The sequence below is a fragment of the Pungitius pungitius genome, chromosome 7 (genome assembly GCF_949316345.1).
Source record: "Pungitius pungitius chromosome 7, fPunPun2.1, whole genome shotgun sequence".
NCBI lineage: Eukaryota > Metazoa > Chordata > Actinopteri > Perciformes > Gasterosteidae > Pungitius > Pungitius pungitius.
The window spans coordinates 725523-752510 of NC_084906.1; the positions used below are offsets into that span (position 1 = coordinate 725523).

General features: G+C 41.9%; 1 protein-coding gene across 7 annotated transcripts; it reads right to left on the minus strand.

Moving 5' to 3' along the window:
• Positions 1 to 26758, minus strand: csnk1g2b (casein kinase 1, gamma 2b). 7 transcript variants are annotated; one of them, XM_037468954.2, is made up of 12 exons: positions 26531 to 26758; positions 23371 to 24109; positions 13123 to 13192; positions 8595 to 8743; positions 8112 to 8346; positions 7677 to 7762; positions 6193 to 6277; positions 5947 to 6092; positions 5673 to 5756; positions 4389 to 4490; positions 3493 to 3599; positions 1 to 3138 (listed from the first exon to the last, which is right to left on the minus strand). In XM_037468954.2, the coding sequence occupies exons 2-12, from the start codon at positions 23596 to 23598 to the stop codon at positions 3084 to 3086; spliced, it is 1347 nt and encodes a 448-aa protein (XP_037324851.2). In that variant the 5' UTR covers positions 23599 to 24109; positions 26531 to 26758; the 3' UTR covers positions 1 to 3083. The 7 variants fall into 7 exon arrangements, with proteins under 7 accessions (XP_037324851.2, XP_037324847.2, XP_037324848.2 ...); XM_037468950.2 differs by having other exon boundaries at positions 5947 to 6095; positions 26531 to 26751; XM_037468951.2 differs by having other exon boundaries at positions 5947 to 6095; positions 26457 to 26751.
• Positions 26759 to 26988: the final 230 nt, after the last annotated feature.

Below are 26988 nucleotides of genomic sequence, written 5' to 3' on the forward strand. Positions count from 1 at the left end.
TCCTGTGATAAAACGTCCTTTATTCACAATTAGAGATCTGTCGTTGTCATATTTACAAATACATAATGCAAGTAGATTCACTAACAGACGTTGAGCAAAAACACAGTTCAACCTTGGTCTGAGCATCTCCAACAAAAAAAGAAAGAAAAGAAAAATCTCAATTATCAAATCATTTAATAAACGCAGTGTAATGGATTATGCCAAGCTGGGGTCAGCTGAACCGGTTTAGCTTTCAGAGAATAATTTAATGCGCCAACAAAAGCATTTTCTGAGCCGTCGGCGGCGCGGAGGAACACCGACGTCACCCTCTGAGCAACTGCATTCGATTTGTAGAGTTACACAGCAACGCAATGTACACGCCTACGGTGCAGGGTCAATTAGAGGCTTTGAAACGCATGAGTTACACATACAGATAGTTCCTCCTTCTGCTCATCACACCATGTGCGATTCAAGCGGGAATCCACTTGATTCGTTAAACTCAAGCTTCTCTCCTTCATAACCTGAAATCATTTGGGTCCCCCCCCCCCGCCCCCATGCAGATGTTGAAACTGAAATCAAAAATAGCATCTCCACTGGCCTCTGATGTCAAGTATTTGTATATTCAATCCATCATGGATTTAAACATTTGCAATATGTATTGCCCTTTTGTAATATTTACCCGAAAAATCAACCAAACCTTTTCATGTTTGACAGCTGATTTGTGGTCGTGTTCGTCATTCTCATCACACACTTGCTGCTCAGTCAGTGATCTAAAGTCAAGACTAGAAGGGATTATAATAATGAAGCTTTAATGGGACACTACACTGGTTTGGAGGCGCTTTCTGAGTTCTTAAATAATGAGCTCAATTAAAGATGTGACCCTTGTGGGCTTTTAACGGGAGGCCTGCATTACAAACTGTTTTAAGGAAGGGGGAGGCAGGAAATAACTATTGGAAGACAACCCATTTGCATTATGGGAAATGTAGAATCCAGTGGTTAGTGGAATTGGACACTAGTGGGAATACCTTGAATGCTGCTGCTTCCATTTAGATCACTTTTTTTATTTTAATGCCCCTTGTGAGTCAACCACTCAAAGCAAGCGTAACAGGAAATGCCGCTGGGCTCCTCCTCTAAACAACTGAAGGCCAGAAAAGTTGTAATCGCTGATGAGCTTAAAACATTAGGAGACATTTGAACACAGACAGAGCATCAAGCCAGACACACATCTTTCATCTTGGCCAGGAAACAAAGAACACATAAAATAAACCATCGAAGAGAAGAATTAAACTAGAGCTGCAATGATTATAGTCAATCAAAAGATTATTAATCAGCAGCTATTTAAATCAATTCATTATTTCTCATTTTTTAAGCAAAAATGAAAAACATTGAGGGTTCTAGGCTTTCAAAATGTGAATCGTCTCATTAGAATTAATTTCATATTTTAGTGTTTGGACAGTTGGGTAACAGTGTCAATTCTTTGTAGTTTTCAAGGCCAAATGGTCATTCAAGAAAATAGTAGCAGATTAATTGATCATGAAAATAATCATTAGTTGCAGCCCAGTTGTTAGCAGCAGCGAGGAAGTAAAAAAAGGGCAATCAGGTTTTCAGGTGAGTGCACGGACTTTTAGGAGGACCAGCAGCGCATTACCTCCATAGACATGATGTACCTCATGAAAAGTAAACCTCATGGAGCCGTCATTGGGTTGTCTGTGATACCTCTTCCACACACACACACACACACACACGCACACAGACACACACACACACACACACACACACACACGCACACGCACACGCACACACACACACGCACAGACACACACATACAGTACTGATCTCTCCAAACCAAACAAGACCTCTGCACACGCGTGTCGATTGTCACAGCAGATGAAGGGATGTAGATACTGCTGATGTGTGATGTGCACATTCATTAAACACATTACCTTACAAAAACCTCCCCACACACACGCAGACACACACACACACACACACACACACACACACAACCACAGACAGACAGAATAATCCAGTGAGTATTTGGGACAGATTAGATAAAATGCCACTTCAGCTTTAAAACTTGTACTTAGAAAGGCACGAATTATGATTTCCTGGTAAATTATTTTGATATGCGAAGTAAAAATCAAAAGACATCTTTTTTCTTTACGTAAATTGACCGCATTTTTTGGCCATAACTCAGATGTAAGCGTTGTGAAGCACTCTTCCCAGGTCAGTCTTTATTAAGTTATTTCCTTAATTTCACACCTAATGTTTTCCAATGTTATTGTTTTGTCTTTTTTTTCTCCAAAAGTGCAATAATAATAATAATAATAATAATAAGAGAGCTGAATTTCTCCCAATCTTCCACAGTACCTGAGGCCAGTGACTGTGCTACAAATTCCACATTGACAAACAAAAAGAAGCCAGAGGGAGGAAAATCATTGAACTCCAGAACGCTAAAACATAAAAATACGTTTTCAATGCAGGGCTTTGATTTCAAAAACTGAGGATTCAATTACAAAAAAACAACATAAAAATCCTCCAAATTCTGTTTTATAGATAAATTGCTTCCTGTGTCACTCAAATGTCATATCAGCATCAGTTTACCTTGATCCCAAAACACACACCAAAGAAAGAAAAGGACAAAAAAATAAAATAAACCTACAGAGCAAGTTTCTTTCACTTGAACCACTCGACTGGTTCCCCTGATCAACAGCTGACACGTTCTGGTGGAATCTAGAATACACGGCTGTTTTTTCCTATTCACGCCACCGTATTCGAGTTTCATTGTTACAACTTTTCACTTGTTTCCCAAGTGCCCCCCCACCCCGCTGTAATGCAGATACGTTTATTTTTCGTTGATAAAAAGGAATCTAGAGTCTGTTGTGGAGTCAGTAGAACGGCAACATTCCTTTGACTCGCCATCGGCCGCGACCACCGACAACGAGAGAGAGAGAGAGGGGGGGGGGGGGTGAGGTACAGAGTGACAGTGGGAATTAGATGAGGGATGAAGAGGGGGGGGGGGGGGGAACTGGAAAGAGAAAAGGGGCCTGTGTTTAAAACTCGACGGTGACCACAATGTTTCAAGTTCTCTCCATTGTCTTCCATCACTTGTGTCTCTGGAGGGTTTTCCTCTTTCTCCTTTTGAAGAAACAACAGCACCTGCAGAAAAACAAAGCAACATGACATATTTAGAACAATAAATACATTTGGAGACCTGTCAACAAGCGAGATATTGATACATTGATACTGCTGACATGGATCGATTTTCTCAAACCAAACATTAATATAAACATTTAGGATGTGTAGATTCACTCAAATGAATCTATTTACCCTTCTGCTGAATGTGTAAATTGCACTTAAATCCCCTTAAATGTCTTTACAAATTAAAAATGACTAAACCAAAATATTCAGTGAGATTTCAAACAAAGAATTCACATCGGCACATTATATTTGTCCCTTGCGTTTGAGCGTTGTGATATTGGGCTAAAAGGCATCTGGGAAGCGGTTTCGTACTTGGTTTCGTCAGCCACTTCGACCTCGGTGGGAGCGGTGATGGGAGCGTTGGAGTGTCCGGCTGTGGGGTCATCAGTGTTCAGCTCGCCGTTTGTTGAGCTCATCACCTACACGAGTAGTGAAAGAACACCGGACTGCTTATAAACACATTCCTTTCTGACTTCAGGGCGGAGATCAACATTTATATCAATGTATATGCATGGATTTATTTGCCCTCTCAGATAAGGTGACTACAACTTCACCAAAATGTTAAAGGATTGATTCACATTTAAAAACAGTTTGTTTGATACAGTTTGATTTAGTTACAGTAGTTAATTAAGAAACGTGAAACAAGTGATCTTAAAAAGATCCAACAAAATGCAGCATCAGCTAAAGGGTCATTTTAGCAGATCAAGGTTTATTATTCTTTTCCTCCCACCCCTTTTAGCATTAGAACAGGAAAATTAACAGTGAAACCAGATCAGTTTCAATGTGCATATGGGCAATACTTGCAAATACTGCTTGACAACAGACTTGAAAAATTGTGAAGCCATCCTTTAAATGCTGCAGTTGTATTAGCCAACACTAGGTGTTGCATTTGAGCCACATATCTGTTCATGTGCTCTTTGGTTGACTTAAGAATCCTTATTTCATGAGGTGTGCATCACAGTTGCCGTTGGATGTCATGGCCCTTCCTGTGAGCTGCATATGCAGCCAATGAGGTGAAAGAAGCAGTGCGAGCAAGCAAAACATTCAACGCACACTGGGATTCCAACAGTGACCCAGACACAGACAGAGGGAGACAGACAGGGACAGAGAGCACCTGACATGCAGGCAGTGTGAGAGGGAGTCAGACAGGCACACAACGACATGGCTTCATGCATTAACCACCAGAGCAGCAGCAGCAGCAGCAGTACCTGAACAGAGCCCCCCAGCCGCTCAGCTGTGAGGTGCGACCCCAGAGTCTCCTTATTGGTCACTGGAGTGGGCTGAGACTCACTTCCTTTGGGCTCAGGCGACTTGACGCAAAGAGCAAAAAGGGTTGAGGCAGATGGTCGTGAAGTGGTGAAAGGGAGGGGGGGTGGAGGGTTATCGGGTGAGGGGTCAGGGTGAGGCAATGTGGTTGGACAGGGTGAGGGTAGAGGTGCGGTGGGAGGAGGGACAAGGAGGAGGGGGAGTGACAAAAAAAAAATTATAGAAGACATCTCACAAGCAGGAGCAGGCTTGTTAAGACAAACTATGTTAATCGAGTGGAGGAAGCCAAACATTTTGCCAAGCACAGATCAACGCACTGATAAAGTCATGCAGGAGTAAAAGAAAACAGCCTTGATCTTCTCAACTTGCATTTGTATACTAAATGTAACATTGTCTGCTATTGTGTATCTGGATAAAGGCATTAAATAAATGTTAACTTCTTGATAACGCTGACAGTCAATAATAACAGGAATGGGACTGGAGGTTGTGCTTTGAAAGCTTTAAAATGGTGACAAGTTGTTGCCAAGCCAATTACATTAAATGGAGAACAATAAAAAGGTTAGTCCAGTCAAAAGGTCAATCATAAAATCAATATCACCCCTGTTCTGGTTTTAAGGGGAAACTGAGTCAGACTTAGAGCGAAATAAGTTTATTTTTACTATGATACGAGTCCATTGAAAGGATTTTGGAACTATTTTCTGCTTAAGATCTGTCCGTCTACTGAACAAACAAAGAAAACAAGCCTGCATAGCATGCCAAAAAAACAAAGAAATACTAAGTCAACACTCACACACTCAGCATAAAGCTTGTCATTACTGGTATGAACAATGCAACTTTTGCATTTTCAACTCATGCATGCAATGACTGGAGCTTAGAGTGGCAAGGAGTCAAGGATAAAGCCACAAATTATGCTTTATTTATTACAGCAGATGATATCCTGCCTCATGATTGTGCGATATTCCGCTCATTTATTGAGAAGGCACACATTTTGTACAAGTCTACTTGTCCGACGAAGACCTTGAGGACGTATGATGTCACTGCCCATCAGTCACACTTTAGGAATGAAGCCGGGGTGGAAGCGAAAAGAAGCCATTTTCTCCAGGGAGTATGTACGTGTGCACACGATACTAGAGGCCTGGCAGTAGAACTCGAATGACAGGGTCGGTCGGTAGATGGCCGGGTGGGTGGGTTTGGTTTGTGTTGTGTGTTACTGCTGTTGACCTCACCTGGTTTTTGGTCTGCTGTTGTGCCTTGTCTCTGCTGCTGGCCTGCAGGGGCGTGTCACTGGGGATGGGGCCTATCGGTGTCGGCTGCAGGTATCAACAAAACAAGCACATCGTCAATGAAGACGAAAAAAATTCAGAGAAAACTAAAACTATTCAGCAGCCATCATTTGAGCAACATTAGGTCAATTTATTATACATAGAATCAACGGTTCATTCCCAGGATTTAAGAGGGAACGTGGCGGGGTGAGGAGTGGTTCGGGTACGAGGCACTCACAAGTGACTTGCCGACCCAGTCATATTCATAGTCAAAGACATAGTTGTTCCTGTCAAAGAGATCGGTGAAGAGCTTCCTCAGGTAGTCATAGTCCGGTTTCTCAAAGAAGTCCAGCCTCCTCACATAGCGCAAATAGGTTGCCATCTCTTCTGCAGCAGAGGAGAACATATTGTTTCATTGGAAATCTGATTGAAGCAGGAAGACATGAGAGAACACAGTGAAGGTGCTGGCTTTGGGTGGACTGACCAGGGAAGCTTTCACAAAGCACTTCAATGGGCGTCGCTCGTTTGGTGTCTCCGATTTTCTGATACCTCTCTTTCAAAGTATCTGCCTAAAAAGGGAAAAACACACATTACACTCAAAAGTTGAGGCTTAATATTCAAATGTATTATTATTATTACATCCCCAAATATAAATATTAGACTTGATCAAAATCTCACATGATATGTGAGGGATCATTCTTGTCTGCTACAACACGTGCATAGATCATTAAATACTTCTACCAGCTGAGAATACGAAATGGTGGCCCTTCTTCACTTGTACATTTTGCTCTGAACTATGAATGAACAATTTATCTAGTGCTGTTGCCTGGAAGAAAAACGTCCAGTCATCAGCAGTCCAGTGATGATAGTTCTTCATCCTCAGCTTCACACATAGGTGACCCTGAATTAAAAACTGTCCCTTTACTCCTCCACTGTATTTAAATGCCAACTGTCATGTTGCGTGTTGGTTCCAACATCCCCCACAATAATACATCCCTCACATTCATCGACCACGAGCTGCCTCCCACATAGCAAATGTTCAGATGAGGTGTTGTGTCTTCTCTTCTATGCACACCTTTGATTTTGACGCCTGCAAAAATCCCAGAATCTCTGTAACTTTAGCCTGTCCTCTTTGTACCGGTTATCAAGCCTTTGCTTCCCAATGCTTTACATTATTAATCACTAAGCTGTTCAAATGCAAAGCAAGTGTAGAGGAGTCTGCTGTTTCTTTAATCACATGCTGAATGCTAGATTTGAGCACTTATGGTTGAACCTGTCGAGAAAACAAAGATAAGTGGTGTGTTGCCTATTTGTACTCAGACGTTGATGGCAAATAGTAAAAATATTAGTTATTATTTAGGATGCCAGAGCAAATAAATCAGTGAAATGTCTCTTTACTAGCTGTGCCCTTTGCAGAAACAAGCTGTTACTACAGTTTGAGTTCTAAGTCTACTATATTTCATGATCTTTCATAAATAGATAGATGGAAAAGAACATGCTGCAAATATATGGATTTGATGACAAATGGGAGTTTGTTGGCAAGTGGTTATGCTGTAAGTAGGATAAGACTTACAATCTTCCATATGTTGGGTGTTTAATCAAAGAATAACCGACAACACCACTTTGCACCACGTTGTCTTTGCCCTGTCATTTACACCCGAGTGCCTTATCATCATCATTAGGCCACAACAAATGAATCACAGAGGTCCTAATAGTTCTGTGTGTGTCTGTGTGACACAGAGGGTCTTTTAGGTGCAATAAACAATACAGATACATCAGTGGGGAGACTTTGAAATGTCCCCAGTGTGAAAGCATGATGAACAGCCTCTCTGTTCCATGGTCACGTGGATGCTCGGTATAAAAGAAGTACTGTATGAAAAGATGGTAAACCATGCGATACTATAAGAGGATTACAGGAGTCCACATAGGTAGTGGGTTTGGTTGATGTCAAACAATATGCTCCATTACCTTTAGGCCCTGCCAGGGGAGGCTACCTCGGAGAAAGTACATGAACATGTGACCCAGTGCCTCCAAGTCGTCCCTTCTGCTTTGTTCTGAAAGAGACAGGCGAAGATAAAAAATAAGGTTACTGGTTGAAAAATACATTCATTTTATGCCTGGCTGGCAATTTTGTAGAAATTACAAGATAATAATGGTCCGTGAACAAAATGTTAAACGTGTTTAACGAGCGACTCTTCCTGCTGTCTTCGTGCACTTTGCTCTCAACTCAATCATTTGATGTCTGTTTGAAGTGCCAACAATCTCCCAACAGGGTCAACTTTAAAATATTTTATCATCTTAATATCACACATTCATTTGGACAGCCCTAGTTTAAAACGTGAATGTAAATCCGGGCTACGCTCACATATACGGATCCCACAGCCCTGCAGCAGAAGCTCTTACCCTTTCCCAAGTGTGTGTTGATGCTCATGTAGCGGGCCGTGCCAGTCAGACTCTTGTGCTCCCGGTAGGGGATGTGTTTTTTGGTCTCGGGGTCTATGTACTCTTTGGCCAGACCAAAGTCAATGATGTGGATCGTGTGCTGCCTCTTGCTTCCCGGCCGCCCCACCAGGAAGTTTTCTGGCTTCACATCTCTGTATATCAGGCTCTTGGTGTGGACATACTCCATCCGTGTTATCTAGACGAGCAATAACCAATATGAAGTCAATTTGAATCAATGAAAATGTAAAGATACTTAATAATCCTCACTGTTTTCAAACAGAGTATTAAGTATGCAATAAATAAAAACTTTGCTTGGGGCTACACTGAAGAAACCAAAAATACCAAAATACTTTGCATTGCTCATTTGAGTTGCAGTTACTTTGTGTTCGGCTTGGAATCACAAAAGCTAACTCATCTCATTTAAACCACACCTGCTGCACTTACCAGCTGTATGGCTATCATGAGGACGGTCTTGAGGGAAAAGGTACGGTCACAGAGGTCAAAGAGATCCTCTAGACTGGGCCCGAGCAGCTCCAGCACCATGGCATTGTACTTCCCGCACGGACCAAAGTAGTACACTTGAGGGATTCCCTCTGTGGAGAAATACAAAAGAGTTGGTGAACGTATGGGAAATGTAACAACTAAGTTGACTATACAAAAATGCAATGTTTTATCGTGAAGTCGAAAATGGATGAACACATCAGCGTTTTCACAGCATCACAAAACCCTACAGTGTGTCCTTTTGTTTAAATAACCATGTTTCCAATTTTGCTAAATTATCTGAAACTCCCCAGAAAATTTCCAATTTTGTAAGAACTTGCTGACACAAGGGGTACAAAAAACCATAGAAAAAACCAGCAGACTCACATTGGCCAAAAGCTGTTGCTACATAATGACTCCATAATAACCACATAATGCTGGCCACAAACAGCTCTTTCAAAACAAAGTGTACTGCTGAGGCCTGTGAGGAACCAGCATCATATTTCACAAGCAACTGTTACAACAGTTCACTAGAAAAATACTAATTACCTGGAATATCAATCAGCTCTGTGGCATTGACATTTCAGAGACACTTTATAAATCATGGACATTGACTTAGATTATGCGGTAACACTTCACGCACAATCAAAACCATGGTCCTCGCTACCAGGTTAGTCCCAGTCGACTTCATTCTGTCACCAGGAAGCCATCGGAAAAAAACCATTGAACCTTGAAACCTGAACCTGGAAGCTCACTAATCATGAGACATCACATCGGTGCTGCTCCAACAGCAGACACAGACAGACAAAGAGAGACAATCAGATTAAGATATGGATTAAAACAGGGGACAGGGATTGAGACACTGGCCAAGCACATGTTTACTTGTCTGTTAGAAAAAGGGTTGTGTGTTTGTTGCGGGCCAGAGAGTTTACCCCTCAACATCAGCTGACACGGAAATAAACTGACACACATATTCTCATGCGTACGTGTGCGTACTACGCACAAGCACACAAGCACACAAGCACACAAGCACACACACACACACACACACACACACACACACACACACACACACACACACACACACACACACACACACACACACACACACACACACACACACACACACACACACCCACCCTTTAGTCTCTTGGATATTCCAGGTAATAAAGCCAACGACAGATGAGGCCGTGACAAGACGTCCCTGGAAGAGCTGACTCATCTAAGCTTGGTCCAAATCTAGAAGGCCTTCAATACACCGTCATCACAGGATGAAAAAGCACAGTGTGTGATAATAACTACTGGTGGCTGGAAGCACAGGACTTGTTTTACAGCAGTTCTAAGCACCAATCTAGTAATGGCAGGAGGAAAATGGGGGGGGGGGGGTTCCGTCTATACTTGCATATATACTGCAAAGAAGGATATGTCAGACTGAGTGAAATGTCACTCAACCATAACAACCTCAAAACTTTTTCAGCACTCAGCTTCTCTCAAAAATAGACAAGCAAACAGAATCGGTTCTGTGATAATGAGCTTTGGTAATTCTATTATATAAAGTCATATCAAATACATTCCACTGTGTTTAGTTTTATGGATTTCATTGCAAGCCTAATTCAACGCTACTCTAAACCCTGTTGTCATGACAATTTGAGACAATCCAATCTATTGTATCTACAGACATCTTTTCAGACTGCCCAGCAAGAAAGAAGGCTGCATTATCTCCAACAAACACAATGTTTTCCTACAAAGAATCGTCTGTTTTTGGCCAAAGAGGAGAGGGCTGGAAGCGAGAGGACAAGGCAGGGAATGCTTATCAAAGAGTCAGATTTTGGATTATTCTTAGGAGTGCAGAGAAGGAGAAGAAGTTAATTTAATTTGGCTAACACATTCATTGACCTTCTATTCGTAGAAATGTTCCACATGGCACAAATATGAATCTATGATTTACATGATATATCGCCAAGTGGACACCGTCACAGCACATGATGCGCTCAAAAGCCATAGGGGCTCATGAATAACTGCCCAAAAAGAATTCTTCAAGAGGAGACCTCTATATGTGAATTACAGCAAATATCCATGCAATAATGCATCAAGGACTGCATGAATTAAATCGGCCTGTGAAATACCGTTAAATGATATTTGGTTCCATAATAACTGCACAGGCTCTCTGCAGCCATTCGCAGTGGTACAATGACGCCACAAACTGATACTCACTAAGGCAAGACTTGCTTACCATAACTATCACATTCAGCTTTACAGCAATTACTATCAACAATGTCTTACTTTTGTTTTTTTTGTTACCAAAAATGTGTAGACTGTGAGGTGCACCTCTTAACTAGTGGGATGTGTTCAGGACAGAAGAGAATTAGGAGTGCGCGGATAAGCTCCTCCTGGGTGTTAAGTGCTGAGTCGTCCATGCTGTGACATATTTCAGGCTCTTGGCTTGAGCAGGACGAACGGGGTCACATGTCCCCATTTAGCAAAGTTTACAACATAAGTAGATTTAATCTTTTGCCTCAACTCCTCCCATGTGAGCCATTCTGTCTCATCATCACGAATCAGCAGGTCATCATCCGTTTTGGCAAACAAGTCATGGCGATCTGCGCTGCGGGCTAATATTGATGTTAAGCACCCTCCTTCCGACTGTGTTAGCAGTAGCCGAACCAAGAATATAAAGCAGAACACTGGCTGACTGTGGTCCCAGTCTTGCCTCTGGAGCCCAGTTCCCAGTAGCAGTAGCAAGCCGGGAGCAGAGAATGAAGTTGGACATTCTTCTGAAGTGGGAGTGAACACCACAAATGAGCAGCAACTGTTCTATATTAGGAGCATTTTACTTGGGGCCTACCATCAGTGCCGTTAATCACAAGCAACACTGTTGTTGCATGCATTGAAACTTGCACAGCTACAACAGTCTCTCAAAACGAGCACGAACACGCTTCTTGTCGCTGTCAAGGCTCAACAAAATGCCCTCGCGTTCCCACAGAGAAACAGAGAGTCTGACAGTATCTTCTCATGGCTGGTTAGCTCTGCATCTCCGTCCATGCTACACTGAGCAGTGGTCGGTCAGTCTCCTGATCCTCATTTGCTTCCTACACACACTGCTCCTCAGATCTTCATTGCATTGTCTTTTTTATATTGGTAGAGGGGTTTTAGCCGAATCCGAGGGCGTACTCACCTTTTAATAGACCAAGTTAGACTTCTTTTGGCTGAATTAGCAAATGTCAATCAGGAATTGATTGATAGCTCAACTGCATTTAAGAAATTATAAAAAAGGGACTTTATCTGAGAGAAGAGACAAAACAAGTCTTGAGTGGACGTGTGGCTGGTTGCAGAGTGGGACAGTGCTCAAACCTCAACAACCTTTTCCTGTCATCAGTATCACTCCGTAATGGGGAACTGTTTCCATGTGTGGCCTGAATCAGAGACTGAGACTGAGAGTTGAGAGTTGAGACCCAACCAAATGAACACTCGCGATAACAGAGACTGATCAGTGAGAAGAGGCAGCCTCGTAGTGCTGTGAACCCTCCCAACTGTCTGCATCATGTCTCCTCTCCCTCCCTCTGAAACTCTGTGACCAGCCACACCAGATGAAAAGAGCTGCTGCCCTTGAGCCAGGCTGAGCATCACAGCACATTAACGTGTTTGGAGCAGTGCTGTAGGTGGGGAACAGTCATCGTGGGTGGAGAAAAAAGGAAGCAGGCTGTCACAGCGTCCATTGGCTCCCACTGATGTGGGAAGACAAATTATTTGAAATTTAGCCCAAAGTACAATGAAAGCCGTTGGAGTTGTTTTCATGCATCCTTTTCTACAATGGTACACACACACACACACACACACACACACACACACACACACACACACACACACACACACACACACACACACACACACACACACACACACACACACACACACACACACACACACACACACACACACACACACGAAAAAGCATAATTTCCTTTCCATGTTGAATTCAATCCACCCCATGTCCACAAATTCAATATGAGAAATAAGTAACAGATGCTGAATCGGAAAACAGAGGTATCACATTGCAGAGCGAAGGAAATTTTGACAATTAACTTAAGATGAAGACAAATCATGTTTGTCCGGGTAGAAAATCAGTACCATTTTTTCCAAAATACAAGGCAGAATAGTAAGATATGATTACATGTTTTACATTACAGCAAACAAATCCTTGTTGTAAATAAATTGCTTCTCTCAAACTAAATAACAGAAGTGAGAAGAAATCCACCCAGTTGACTAAAAACATTGAGAATTAAATCTTTGTCCTCTTCTGTCTCCGTCTTGCTAGCTAATTTAACTAAATAACCACAATTCAACAATAATTACAACAGCTTCCTGAATAACACAAACGTTTTTTTCCAGCTTCACACAACGTGTGCGTTTCTGAACATAAAGTTTTCTCCTCCGGCCCAAACTCATCTGAAAAGGCCAGTTCACATTTAAGTCTTCATCATGATGCTCTTACCTGAGGTCCCCAACTGTTTGTAAAATCTATATTCCAAATGGAGCTGTGGTGCTCTGGACTTTATAGGTTCCTGAAAGAGAAAAGGGAAAAAAATAAATGTAAGAAGGATTGTTAAATAGAACGTTTCCCACATATCAATAGTCTATATTCTTTTTCTAGGATGTTGGTTGGTTGGCTTTGAATGAAACACAACTATTCTTTTTTTAAATTTTAAATAAGCCAATATATGAAGTTTGAAACATCCATCTTTGCATGGCCTTCACAGTCGAGGTAGTAGAAGGTAGTGTGTGAGCGGCAACTTGGCACACACATCAGGATCATCTTGGTCAGCAATTAACTTAGAAATGACAATGGTACAACGTTGCCCTTGTTTCGGTGGCTAATTTAACATAAATTCATTTTCAGGCCGGATTGTGGGTGAGGATAAAGAGCATCTTCCAGTTGAACAACAGGCTTTAGTGATGACTTGGCAGATAATCAACCCACTGGGACATTGTTCATTAAATCGCTAGCTCCAGCTTTACAACCTAAAATGTAATCTGATTAACCCCACTCTTGTGATGACAAGGGCATTATAGACAAACGTGAGAAGGGTAGAACAAACACACACCCAACTTAACTTCTTTCCTTAATCTTCAGTAGCTGTGCCACAGACTGGGCTAAAGAGCAGTGTGCTAAGTAAGCTATAATATGGGAAACAATATTAAACAGCCATATGTAACATATTACAAGACCTTTTTGATTTTACATACACATGTATGAAAATGCCTTGAAATTGATTTAGCTTGCAGCTTCCCAGTAGGTTCCTGAAGTAAGATTGTATCTTTCCAATGTATATCTAATTCCAAAGCACTTCATATTATATAAACTAAAAGCTGAGCGCTATTAAGCTGCTACATTCACTCCATTAGGCCTTTATTAAATCAGAAGGTTTCTCTTCTGGTGCCCTCCTAACACGTAGGAGTGCACACACAAAGTATGAGCTGTGCTCAACACATGAAAAAAGGTTTTCATCCCTTTGAAATAACGATTCTCTGTGATGTTACTTCAACTTCAATCAAAAGGTGGTTCAGTTAATAACCAAATTTGCTTTACTATGTGCCAAAATATCCCCTAAAATTATATTGAGTTGAAGGCAGAGAGAGCAGGAGCGTTATTGAGATTTCTATTTTAACACGTGGCTCTGTCGTTAGTGGGAGGGTCTGTGTCCATGTCATCAAACAGCTGTTTGGCTACGGTCTTCTGAGAGGGACAAGGAACATGCTGTGGCTAACAGAAATGCTTTTGATATTTTATCATTTCTAATATATATATATTCACACCTACAAACTCGTAAGAGACCAGATGCCATATCATGTTCCCATATGACGCTAACATGTACAAACTAAAAATTTTTTTTTCCATTTTCTGTTGAGAAAAAGTGAGACTTCAACATCCTGCTCTAGCATGTTGTCAACGAGGAACAGTGGCAGAAAAAGTCAGCAGCCTCTGGCGCTAGAAATTGAGAATGGAAGGCAGGAGGCTATACACAGGAGTAGAAGCCTGTGGGAGGAAGACACGTGACGGGGAGGCGGGGCGGGGGACTGCTGCAGCGTCATCCACATCCCACATGAACATGGCCAATGAGCGTGTCACCAGCAAGTCAGACCATGCCAATGACTAGAGGAAAAGAAAATATATAAACATATGATTAATGAGTCAAAGCAGATGGCGCCAAACCACAGGACCCTTTAAAACAGCTTACAATGGGAAACACAGGCTTATGGCAGCTTAAGAATCCTCTCTATTCGTAGCAGATGGGCCAAGCTGATGTCAAGTCATTGCATATATGACAAGGATTTTTCACCGCCCTGCTCGTACCAAATGATCTTCGATCGGCTTTGTCTGCAGACATGCTCCAAGGACACGGCAGGCCAGCATGTGTGTAAAAGGGAATCTGGTGGGGGTAGTGCTGGGCGGTGTACCGGTATACTGGGTTTCATTTCCTATGGCTGTTTTCTCATTTACCTCCACATCGAGGAGCACTACGACCAGGGAGGGAGACCCTGCAAGTGGCATTAAGAGGGGGCATATTAACTATGTTCCCTTTAACTCACAATTTCTGACACGTATTTGTAAAATTAGTAATTGTACATTAGGATGTTGGGTAACTTTATTGCCGCTAGATAGCATAGGGTATGCACTACACTAACTTGTGTTCAAGAGAGGAGCCGTGTCAGTTGTTAGGACACCTTTTCGGTATAAAAAGTTGGAACACAGTGTGATTACGGCCCCTGAACTCAAGGCGGTCAGCAGCGCCAGTGAAACAGTAGAGAGGGAAAGGCATCGCAGAAGAGCAGCGGTGGAGTGGCATTATGAACGCGACAAATATCCATGCGAGGACATGGTCCTGCTCCAGAGTAGAGGAGGACGGGATTAATGATTAAAAACACCAGATTCAAGGTATGTCTAAGCGGGTCAAAAGTACTTCTGCAAAACTGCAGTCTCAACAACGGTTGTTACGGTCGCCCACTTTTCTACAACAGACCTGTGGTCAGTTTAACAACCATCTAAAAGAAAAAGAACACAAAGTTGTTGACACATCTCACAATGATTTTAAAATAATTTGTTTGACTACTACTACTTGTTTGCGCAACTGTTTATGCAATTAAACTTCTTGGATCTTCATATTTGGTTTAATTTTGGGGGGAGGCAAGTAAACCTATAATAATTTAAGTCCATTAAAATGACTCTTTTATTTTCCATAAACCCCGAGGGTAGAATAAGCCACCATAGACCTTCAAAGGCCCAGTCATGCCACACACACACAAAGGAAATGCAGTAATACACTGAAACCAGATCATTCTGACCAGAACTAATTAATCACTCAGCTTCACCAATCACCTTATCTACTGTTATCTAAAAACTTTCCCTGAATTTTGTATTTATTTAGTGCTGTGAGATTTGCAAGGCAAAATAAAGTTCTTGATCAAAAACAAGTAACTTTATTCCTTCTGTAATACGCTGTACGCTGTGTAGGTTTTTGTAACCTTGTACAAAGTCAAGCAGAAAGCCGCTTTTTGCCAATTGCGATGGACTGTGTTGGGGGCAGCTGACCCGCAGGCCAGAAGGGTCCTTCCCTGTCCAACCTGCTGCTTCAGTGACCTCTCCGCCTCAGCTGTTTCACAGTGTCCACTGTGTCTCACTGTGGATCTGGGAACGACGTGTCAGTACACTAAATTCTCTCTGCATGTCAGTACAAACAAAACGTGCTTAATGAGCTTCGTGAGAGCCCAAAAGATTTCAGGACCACAATCATGTGCTCCAACAAAAAGCACAATGGCTGCATTAAGGTAGAGTAACACCATTGGTCTAGCTTTTTCGCCCCTTAAGGGACTTAAATGAGCCTTTAATCGGGTAGAGGATGGACACAAGCATCTTGTGTGCATTTAAACACAATGACTGTAACACAATGACAGATTGGCAACTTAAAAAAATGCATGAACGTAGATAGTTATTAGTGATTTATACTAGCTGCTGTTAACAGAGCCTGCACCAAATGCTTCCCGAGTGGGATCAAATTATGTAATTACAACATTCTGAGGCTGTGTGTGAGTGTGAGACGGAATGTTACACGTAATTTCAAAGACCTCTCTCAGAATAAAACACGTATTGCTTGCATAAACATATGATTATGTCATGACGGATTAGGTGGTGATTTCTGTATTGGAACGTGTGGAAGCCTCCATAAACATGTGTGGATGGAGCGAGCCGTCCGCATCACACAACGTCCTCTTCCCGGGATTAACCAACTCTGCATATGATGTCATCTGCGCTAAATCTGATCTCTGCACCAACACAGCTGAGAAAGCTCAGAATTGACCTATGTGACAGGATGGAGTAATCACAGCTAAGTGAAAGGAGGGGGGTCATCAAATAACAGATATGTTACAATAAAGAACAGGCCTTTACACTTTGTGCTATTAACCTTTGAGGTGCGGACTGTTGGTGGGATCAAATAAACAATAGAAATAAATATGTCAATTTATCAGACGTTTTCTAAACAAAAGAATCTTCTTTTTTTTCATGTGGAAAGCCAAACTGAAATTCAACGCGCCTGTATTTATGCCTATGTGTGCCATATTCCAGGGGAAGAGACCCGGCATTATACAGGAGGCCCGGAATAGACAGTGACCTTTGCCTGACACCCTGTAAACCAACTCACAGAATACAACGAGCAATGCGGCCTCCCTCATCCAAGAGAGACACTCAAATGTCTAAATAGTACATCTCCTCTCAGCAGCCCTTCCAGGGGCAGTGATGACGCCAACTGTGAAGCTAAAACAAAATGGAGAGGATTGAAGTGCGTGTTTGTCCATTCATGCTCTCTTTATGCTTAGGGCGGTCTTTGGTCGGGAGGTGGTGTTAAGGAGAGCGCCGTGTTGGAGAGCAACAGCCGGCTGGCGTCCAGCGCTTCTCCTGTTTCAGATCAGATTTAACACACCCAGATTGAGCCATCAGCTGCCTGTCGAAATGCTGCGCCGTTTAAAATCAGACAGAATTAGACATCGATTGATCGCTCCGGAGCATCTGAAGACAGTGGAGGGGACTGAGGCCTTTGACCCGTGTTCACGTGATGCGACAAATTGAACGAACGATCGAGATTTAGCAGAGAAGATTAACATTGGTTGTGTGGAAATGAAGTTGAGCCATTTTATTCAGATGTGGTTTAGGGAGAAATGTGGTACTGCTAAACCAGCATATCAGCTTATCTCGTGGTCAATACTAAAGATGGCTTCCACAGAAGTTCCTATACATCCTCTAAGACTAAAGTAAATACCCGGAGTATCGATACAGCCCAGCTCCGAGGCGCCTTAACTTCTCCTCCCTCACAGTTCTCTACGTCCACCACGCTCAGCTACTGTTAGCAATGCCATACGGAGTCTGGTGAGAAGAATGGGCTAATCAATGTAGGCCAGTGTTTCCCCTACCATTATAACAGGGGGGCGCCCCACCCCCCGAAAAAGTATGCACATTTTATTACTTCTAATTTTGTATTTTTCCACAATGACATGAATATGTCACGAATATGCCTGTGTGGCGCTTGCAGCAGAGAGCACCAGAGTGACTACCCCCCCCCCCCGGTCGACTACTACCCCCGCCCCGAAGTTGTAAACCTAGGGGAAACACTGTAAGCTAACAGGCAGGGGAAGCTCTATTCTCCTTTGTCATTTGATACAGGAAGTGTGGCCTATGTGTGAGGTGACGTAGAGCACATGTCCTCATTTGTTTAACCTCCAGCTTCAGCTCAGACTTCCGGGAAAACAACTGCAACAAAATTAGATTTTCTTAAAACCATGTTGCTTCCTGATCAGTGCATCAGTGCATGATACGGTCTACATTTGCCACAATACCATCAAGTTTAAGCTTAATCTTTTCAAGAGCCTTATTGATTTCAGATTGAATGGGCTTAACTACAGAGAGGAGCGTATCCTTGTCCCATCCCACTAGATTCCCTGTCCAACCCTCGCATTTTATTTTCCTCGTTTGTGGTAGTTTCTTTACTTATTAATTATTTTGTCTTACAAAGCCAACTCTTAAAAACAGACCGAAGGCCTTTTTGTCGCAGCTCTTTTTAAGTTACCATCCCTATGATTTTTTTTTTCGGGGGGGCTGTGGCTTTTCACTTCAAATAATGCTATTTTCAAGAGAGTGAAGGCAGGATGTGTAAACCTTAATCATAGAGAACGTGAGGGAAAACTGTTGCCATGGCACAAACTGCTGCTGGCTACTGATTCATCAGAGGATTAACTAGTTGACTGAAGGTTGGTTTTTACATGCTGTTGACAGCAAGGATTTATTCATGCAGTGCCCTCTGGAGAGCTATGGGAGAACCAAAATTGTCAAAATGTCACTGGAAGTCCAGCGAAACATGCTGATAGAGCTTTTGTTGTTGGAGGTTCTTTGACAACTGCCCCTTCAGCGGCTGCTGAAGTGGTCTGCAAAGACCAGAGTTGCTTATCGTGCTTCGGTGGGAGGAAGGGGGGGGGGGGGGGGGGGGACTTTGGTACAACATCTCAGATTTCCTTCCGAGTATCACGACTGACCAGCACCGGGAGCGGCTTCACTCACACCAACAACTTCACTGCTGCATCAGTGACTCAGCAAGCGAGAAAACTTTGTTGTGGCTGATATGTTATCTGCCAATCTACACAGCAGAAGCTATATCAACAATCTTTTTATATCAGATATCAGGCAACCTGTTCTTGCTTTGCCCTTTTGAATTTTTTTAAATTTTTTATTTAGAGCTTTTGCCAGGTCTACTTTTCTTTCTTTTTTTGAAACAGCTGCTTAGTGCAACCAGAAACAACACTGATAAGAGAAGTTAGAGCTAAACTAAGAGTAAATTTGAAGTTTAGTAAACTAAAATTATGAGCTTGAATATGTTGAAAGTGTAGATCCGAGGGGGAAGCACAGAGACAGGTGTCTCATTATGACGTGACATTATACTATAAGCCGAGCTAGCTACATTGGCTGTCTCTGACTTCCATGACGGGCCAGATCATTTGTTCAGATAACACCCACTCGGTCTGTCTTGTGTCTTTTGAAGAGCAAAACAACAAAGTGTTGTTATTTCAGACAACAGCCAGCCGTTTCCTTTTGGGATTTAGCCGAACTTTGGAATCATGGAGGTCCACGACAAGACTTGTAGTTTAAGCAGGAACCATCCTCAAGGTCAAAGGCTAATAATATGAATCCTAGACTACCATTGTATTTTTAATGTCAACGGACAATTTCCTTTTTAAGTCTGCAATTAATCAATCCGTACTTTGAACAAGCACTGGTGACGTACAACGCAGCTCTGTATGTACACGGCTGGCACACAATGCACAGTGGGGTCTCTGTGTTTGCCTCCCTATATGGTCCGTCCAACATCAGCCCCCTCTCGCTTCGCCATGGGAGGCATTTTTTATACAATTCTCAACACTGTAACATTCACCTTTTACATCCACTTGTTGTCAAAAGTGTTTGACACAATAAAAAAAGGTTTATTAGTGCCTCAATACTGATGACACTGGCTACACCAGCAAGTATTTCCCATCTGTCAAAGACCAACTACATGCAAAGGACCTATATTCAAATATAAGCGGTTACATTTGCAACTTCAACTGTTTGCAGTGGACTGCTAGAGACTCAGTGAAAACCCATTTTCCACCAAATCCAATTGGATTTATAAGCTCAAAGAATAGATTAAATAAGTGTGTGTGCATGTGTCCAGTACCAGAGGGTTCATTACCTCAATAAAATACCCCGAAGGTACCCCCCCCCCCCCCCCCCCCCCCCCCCCCACACACACACACACACACACACACACACACACACACACAGAGAAAAGCATGGAAATAAAAAGAGTATATCAGAGTGATGAGATAAACGTTTCGGAGAAAAAGAGGATTAGATGGTCGTTTTCTCAGTGGACAGTTACGTCACCATGCCAGTGGTGTGCATCGATGGTGATAGGGGCTAGTTGCTACGCTAAGCATGAGACAGAAAGCAGGATTAAATGCTGCGGTTTCTTTAAGACAATGTGATCTCCCTTTGGGAGTAAAGCCTGCAGTGTACATACAGCAGTGGCTACATGGTCCTGCCTCCATCACATAAGCGTTTGTCAGTGTGAACCAAAGACTGAACCACTGTGTCTCAACAAGGTTCGCAAAACAAAGAAGACCTTTCAGCACTCAGCAGTGTCCCCCTTTCTCTCTTACTTTTTGCAGCAGCATTCACAGCAATCCCAGATCCACTGACAGAGGATCTTGTGCATCTCCATTCCTGCAGTCACATGGTGGAGCCGGGCGACACTGGCATTCACCTTTGTCCCAGGTGCAGGCAGGTGCCACCCACATGCCCCGCGAGTTGGTACACAGGACACTCAGCCGTTAGAGGCAGTAGCTCAACACTGAGTGAGTATTACGTGGTTTACTGCAGAGGCTGCATCTACAACTCATTAGGTTGCAACAAAGGAGAGAGACTAAACTAGATTTAAAGTCACACATTGCTATAAGAGCAACGTTTCAAGATTGGTTCCTAGCAGAAAGGAATAATTTACCTACTTCCTTACAACTTGATTTTAAACTACTTCTTTTGGAGTTTAAGTATTCAAATCCATTCAAATTGTGTTTGAAGTATGCATGTAAAAGTGTAAATGTCACGCTATTTATTCTGATAAGCTAATTAATGTGAATAATAATAATCATTAGATATATAAAAAATAGGGTTTAGTTGCATTCCTATTTTAATATTAGGATTGGGAAATAATCCATCCCCACTTGAGTTGGGTCATGTCAAATATTAATAATAATAAGCATCACAATTAAATTCTAACATGATTTTGTATATCTTTATGTGAATATAATAAACTAAAACTACTTATGAGGATTTTGTCATCTAATTAAGCAAGTTAGTATGTCCACTTTTTAAGTATGTAATTCAATATATAGTTTTATCATGATACGATTCCATTGAAAAATAAATGTTTATATAGAATATGGCCGGCCTTTCTCCTTTCCCATGACATCGTAATGTAATCGTTTTCGTCATGCCATCAAACTGTACAACATTCTTAAACATTAACAGATAGTATTTGAAAGAGAGCGGAAAACTAAAACATAATCACAATAAAAAGAGATGAACAAAGAGCCGGAGGGTGCCAGACTTTTTCCTGTGTTCTTGTCTCATACTTTGACACTTATTTTAGATTTAAATATCCAAACAGAAACTTTATCTCGAGCAAGTATTAGCACATGATGAAAATGGATAGGATGGCAACTTTCGTTTTGACAAACTGTGCAACATTTTGGTTCAGCCCGAGAATTGAAAAGGAAGAAGTCCTCTACATCAAACCAAAGAAACAACAGTTTACAGGTAGAAAACTACTTTGAAAATATGAGCCCATGTTTTCTAGTTTGTTTTGAAAATCAAGATCCATAAATAATAATAAAATATATTTATTAAATTAAGCAAAAGGGGTAATCAATATGGCTCCAAAAATGCAACAAAGAAAAATTCAAAATGAAATCATAATCAGGAGAACAGGCCCTTTCATTAGCTGGGCTTTGTTGACACCATTACCACACTTCTGATTCTCGCTTGTATGAATTTAAATAGACAGTGGGTCCAGTGGGCTACAAGATCCAAGGAGCAATGCAATGGCCGTAATGCCAGATCCAGATATAGCTGGACACCATGGGGATAAAAATACCGAAACAGATGGGAGGGTTCACAGGCGATGGGGCAGAGACCGCTAGCACAAGTAGAGATTTTAGAGAAGAGAGCTGTTATTACAGCTGTTTGCTAACCTCTGCCTTCCATGTGATCAACAGAGCCGTTCTGTGGATGCCCGTTCAGAAATAATAACTTTGCTGGGAGATACAATGCAGTGGAGGTGAGGTCATGCCCTCCAATCAGCTGTAGTACTGATTTATATATTGCTTACTTTAATGCATGGTAAGAGAGAAAAAAATCTTCCACTAAACACTGAAAGAGTGCAACAAGTACCAAGATATTTATAGCAAAGAAAAGATGTGAGGAAGGGAAACATTGACAAGCGGAGGAAATGGTTGGGCAGTCACTACCTGGCCTGGAAACTGACAATCACAAAACAGAAAAGGTCTTCGACATTTGATGTGGTTTCTCACAATCCTTCTCAGTACTCAACCAGTGGCTCTGAAAAAGAGTGTTTGTGCCGATACAAAACAAAAATGTTGTATATTGATTGATTTGGGTCTGGTGTGGGCATATTAAATGTGAAACGAAATACATTTCAGTCGATAATACAGCAAGTTAGCCATACCACACTTACTTTTTCAGTACTTTGAGGAACTAAAAATAGTCAGAGCTATAAAAAAAAAATACAAAGTTCATCAACCGTTTAAAAGGTCATCCAAGCTAGTCATCTTCACCACATTGATAAAGACAAGAATGGTTGACTCATTAACAGAACATTGGGCCAACCTGTCAGAGGAGGGAGTGGCTGACTGTTCCTGTTTACTTCCTTTGTTTGACTCCTGGGTCAAACTGCAGTTCAATGCACTAGTAGTCTGCTGGAGATTTAAATATTTTAAAAAATGTAAACGCTAAAAAACAACAAAAGGTGAGTAGGATTCTTCCCATAGGTTATGGTTTGATGTTGGAGAGGTAATGTGGTGCGCACATGAAACTGTCAGTTCATTTTTTTCTGCGTTACTTAACAAACCCCAAAAATGCACTTACCAATTTGATGGCCACATATTCGTTAGTATAGAGATTCTTTCCCAACCGGAGCTCTCCAAAGTTCCCGCAGCCAATTTTTTTACCCACACGAAAGTTTGGGCCAACCATAAGAACTCCAGAATTGGTCCCCGAACTCCGGCCCCCATGTCCAGTCCTGCTGCCTGCTGTCTTAGACATCTTTTTCCCTTCCTCAGTCTCTCCCTTGCCCCCTCTCTTATCAAAATCCATAAGCTTGTGATACCCTGGCCTCTCCACGGTTATTCTCCAGCCATGCAAACCATAGAAACTCCAATAACTCTTTAGGGAGGCGTAGGGAGACAGAAATCTCACAGGACAGACGGATGGTGTTGCTGTTAAAATGGCCAACGGTTCAGAAGCGCCCTGTGGTCCAATCCAAGAGCTCTTCTGGGGAGTGCTTCCTTTTGACTTTGTGTTCCTCGTTTACCGGAGGGACTCCAATCTTGAGTATCTCCAGCTCCAGTCTCAGAGTAGCATGTCCCTGCCTGAAGAATAGGCAGATACAATACTTGTCATAAAAAAGCACTCCGAAACCCAGCTAGTGCATCCACGAGGCCTCTTTGGAACATGTCCTGGAGTTCCTCATTCCTTCTGGTCAGCCTTCAGTGACACAGTGATCACTCCCCATGTTGAAGGGCGGCATCAGATGTGGCAACCCAGAGTCAAAGAGAACAGCGATGCGAGAAACGGGTCACTAGTGGGTTTGATGTCTGGTGGAGATCTAAAAAAGAACAGACAGAAATCAATCCATTTTTTGTATATACAACCACATGAGCAGGTATCTCAGTCACAAAACGGAGTCATTAATTATTATATTAATTATAGCGTGTCATTTTATTTCTATTATTCATACTGGCCAATAGATCAATGTGAATTCAATACAGTGATACGAGTCTAGATTTCTTACAGGGATAATGTAGATGCCTAAAGTATCTAGTTGAAACACTTATTATCTCAGATTTAAGGTCAACCGTACACAGCTTTTCTCCGATTTGTAGCTCAAATAAATACTAAATAAAAGAAAAATCTTCACACTTCTTCTAAGGAGTATTAATACACATCTAAGGGGCCCTAAATAAAAAAGTAAAAAGACAGGATACACCATACACTACAACCAACAACAATTCATGGCACAATTGTGAAATCACAAGCATAATATCAGGTTGTATTGGTTGCTGTAATTAGACGATGCCTGTGCTGCTTTTAGCAAACAACTCCATGTTGACAACTCTGTGTGGAGAGCAGGTAATGCAGGCACTAGCATATGGCAGCTACCCTTTACACAAATCCATAACTGTTTAGTTGTAAAATATTCATTTAAAATCTTCACACACATGATAAGTGATTTTAATCTCGAGTAACGAGTGTATTGCCCAAACAATTGGAGGCATGACATATTATATCAAAGTTAAACTAGATAAAGTCTTCACAGTGTGAGTTAATGTCATGCACCAACCGCCAAGTCAAATTCCATGTATGTCTAACGTATGATGGCAATAAACGTTTCCTGATTCCTGATGAATGGAAAGAAACAAGCCTGCTTGGTCACAAGATTGAGAAGCACAATAAACAAAGTTGGCAAAGTCAACAACTGCTGAAATAGGAGGGTGCATTACAACAAGCACATCATTTCTCAAGGTGACACTGGTAAAATGCATTTGACCACTTTTATGATCATCTTTCAATATGAGAAAGGATAGTACCTAGAAAACAGCGAAGCAATTTACTATCTGCGGCAACGTTTGGTCTACCCAAATGTATTTTTCATTTCAGGAAGTTAAGTATTGTTTTTTTAATGTCAACTCTTCAATGTAACGTTAACTCACAAGTTGTTTAAAACAATGACTGAATGAGCAGTCACATAATTCTCATAGAGAAAGCACATAGCAATATAGAGACGAAAATAACTGACCGATACCTCACCGAAACGAAACCTTACGTCAGCGTGCTACATTCAATGATGTGGTCGATTCGGTTAGGTTAGCTGGTACTGACACGACACAAGACCATTTCTTGTATTATAAATATGATTTCAACGAGCAACAGAAACAACAAATCGACAATAAACACTGGCACCTAGACCAGATTGGAAAATGTTTTTTCTTCTTCTAGTAGTTAAAGAAGTTCGCATTATTGTCGGCTAGAAGCTAACGCTAACTGGCTTAGTAATCGACTAGTGGATAGCGTCTGTCATTTTACGCTAACGGTTAGTTCCGGGTATTTCAAAGTACCCAGGTACTTCTTTTGGTTTCATAAAGTTAATTTAACAATACGATGTTTTAAAAGTAATGCAAGCAACCCCATTCGTACTGTGTGAGAAACCACAGGGTTCACGTTAGTAACGTTAGCTCTCTTGTTCGGCGGGCAAGGCCAGATACTTGTTTAGCAAGCTCGAGTTAGCCCAATATCCTCGGTCGCCAGTTAGCGCATTATCGAACGGCTACCATTTTCTAAGAGTAACGTTAAGTAGAAACACCATTAACTAAATAAATTAATATAGCTGGAGTACTGTTAGGAGTTTATCTTGACGTTGCTGCTAACGTCAAATCGAAATGCCACATAGCAGTAAAGCTAGCCTAGCTAGCACCTACCAAAAACACCGTTCCTCTTGGCCCAAAGTCTGAGAAAAAACACCTAACGTAACGATGAAACGTCAGCTAACGTTAATCTGTGAACGCTTAACAAACAGTTACGGAAATTATGTCGAGTAAACAAGTTAAACCTGGACAGAACATAACATGAATTGATTGCCATTCCCTGTGTAACGTTAACCTGGTTAGTTAACGTTAGTAAATGCTTAATAACTGAGAGATAACGTCCCAAGCGACGTTCTAACTACTTAATGTCACCAACAGGATACACATTCAAATAAAAGTGGTCTTTGTTTCACCTATAGGAGTATCATTGTCAGAGTTCAGATTCCAGCTACATCCATTATCCTGACCACTGCTGGGCAACTCCTTAATCCTGAACAACCGACTGCACACCAACGGCAGCCTGGGATCTCTTACCGCTTAGCTCACCAGCTAGCTATTTAGCAAGCTAATGCTAGCAGGCGAAAGCTTTACCTTACGACGGGGCCGCTCTCTTAAAAACCAACAGGTACGAATGCGTTTCTTTTCGCCAAAGGGAAGCGCGTTACCTTCACATGTCTGCTATCCAAACGCACTCGAAGTCATGTTTTTTTTTTCGTTTGAGGGTATCTTTGTCGTTTCGTTTTTCTCTTGCCCTCAAGTTCCTGTGGTGTTGCTGTTGTCTCTTTAAGCCGATCTCAGCCGCCGATACCCGGGCAGGCGCAGCGTCACGCCGGCTCACACTGCGATACGGTGAAAAACTTGCGCAACTGGTTTTGAGGAATAAAGAAAAACAACAGGCCCGCGTTGCTTATTAGGAAGCTGCAGCAAACTGGTCGATGTAGTTGACATACTTACACTTCTAATAGGTATGAAAGACGGGCGAGGATATAATGGAACGAAGACACGGAAACATAGACGGGCCACGCGTCATGGTTTCTTATTGAAGGCCACTCAGTTGTTCTTTTTCTAAGTATGATCCTCTCGAATCGGATTATTGTCAGAACGACTTTAAAAAGTGTGACAG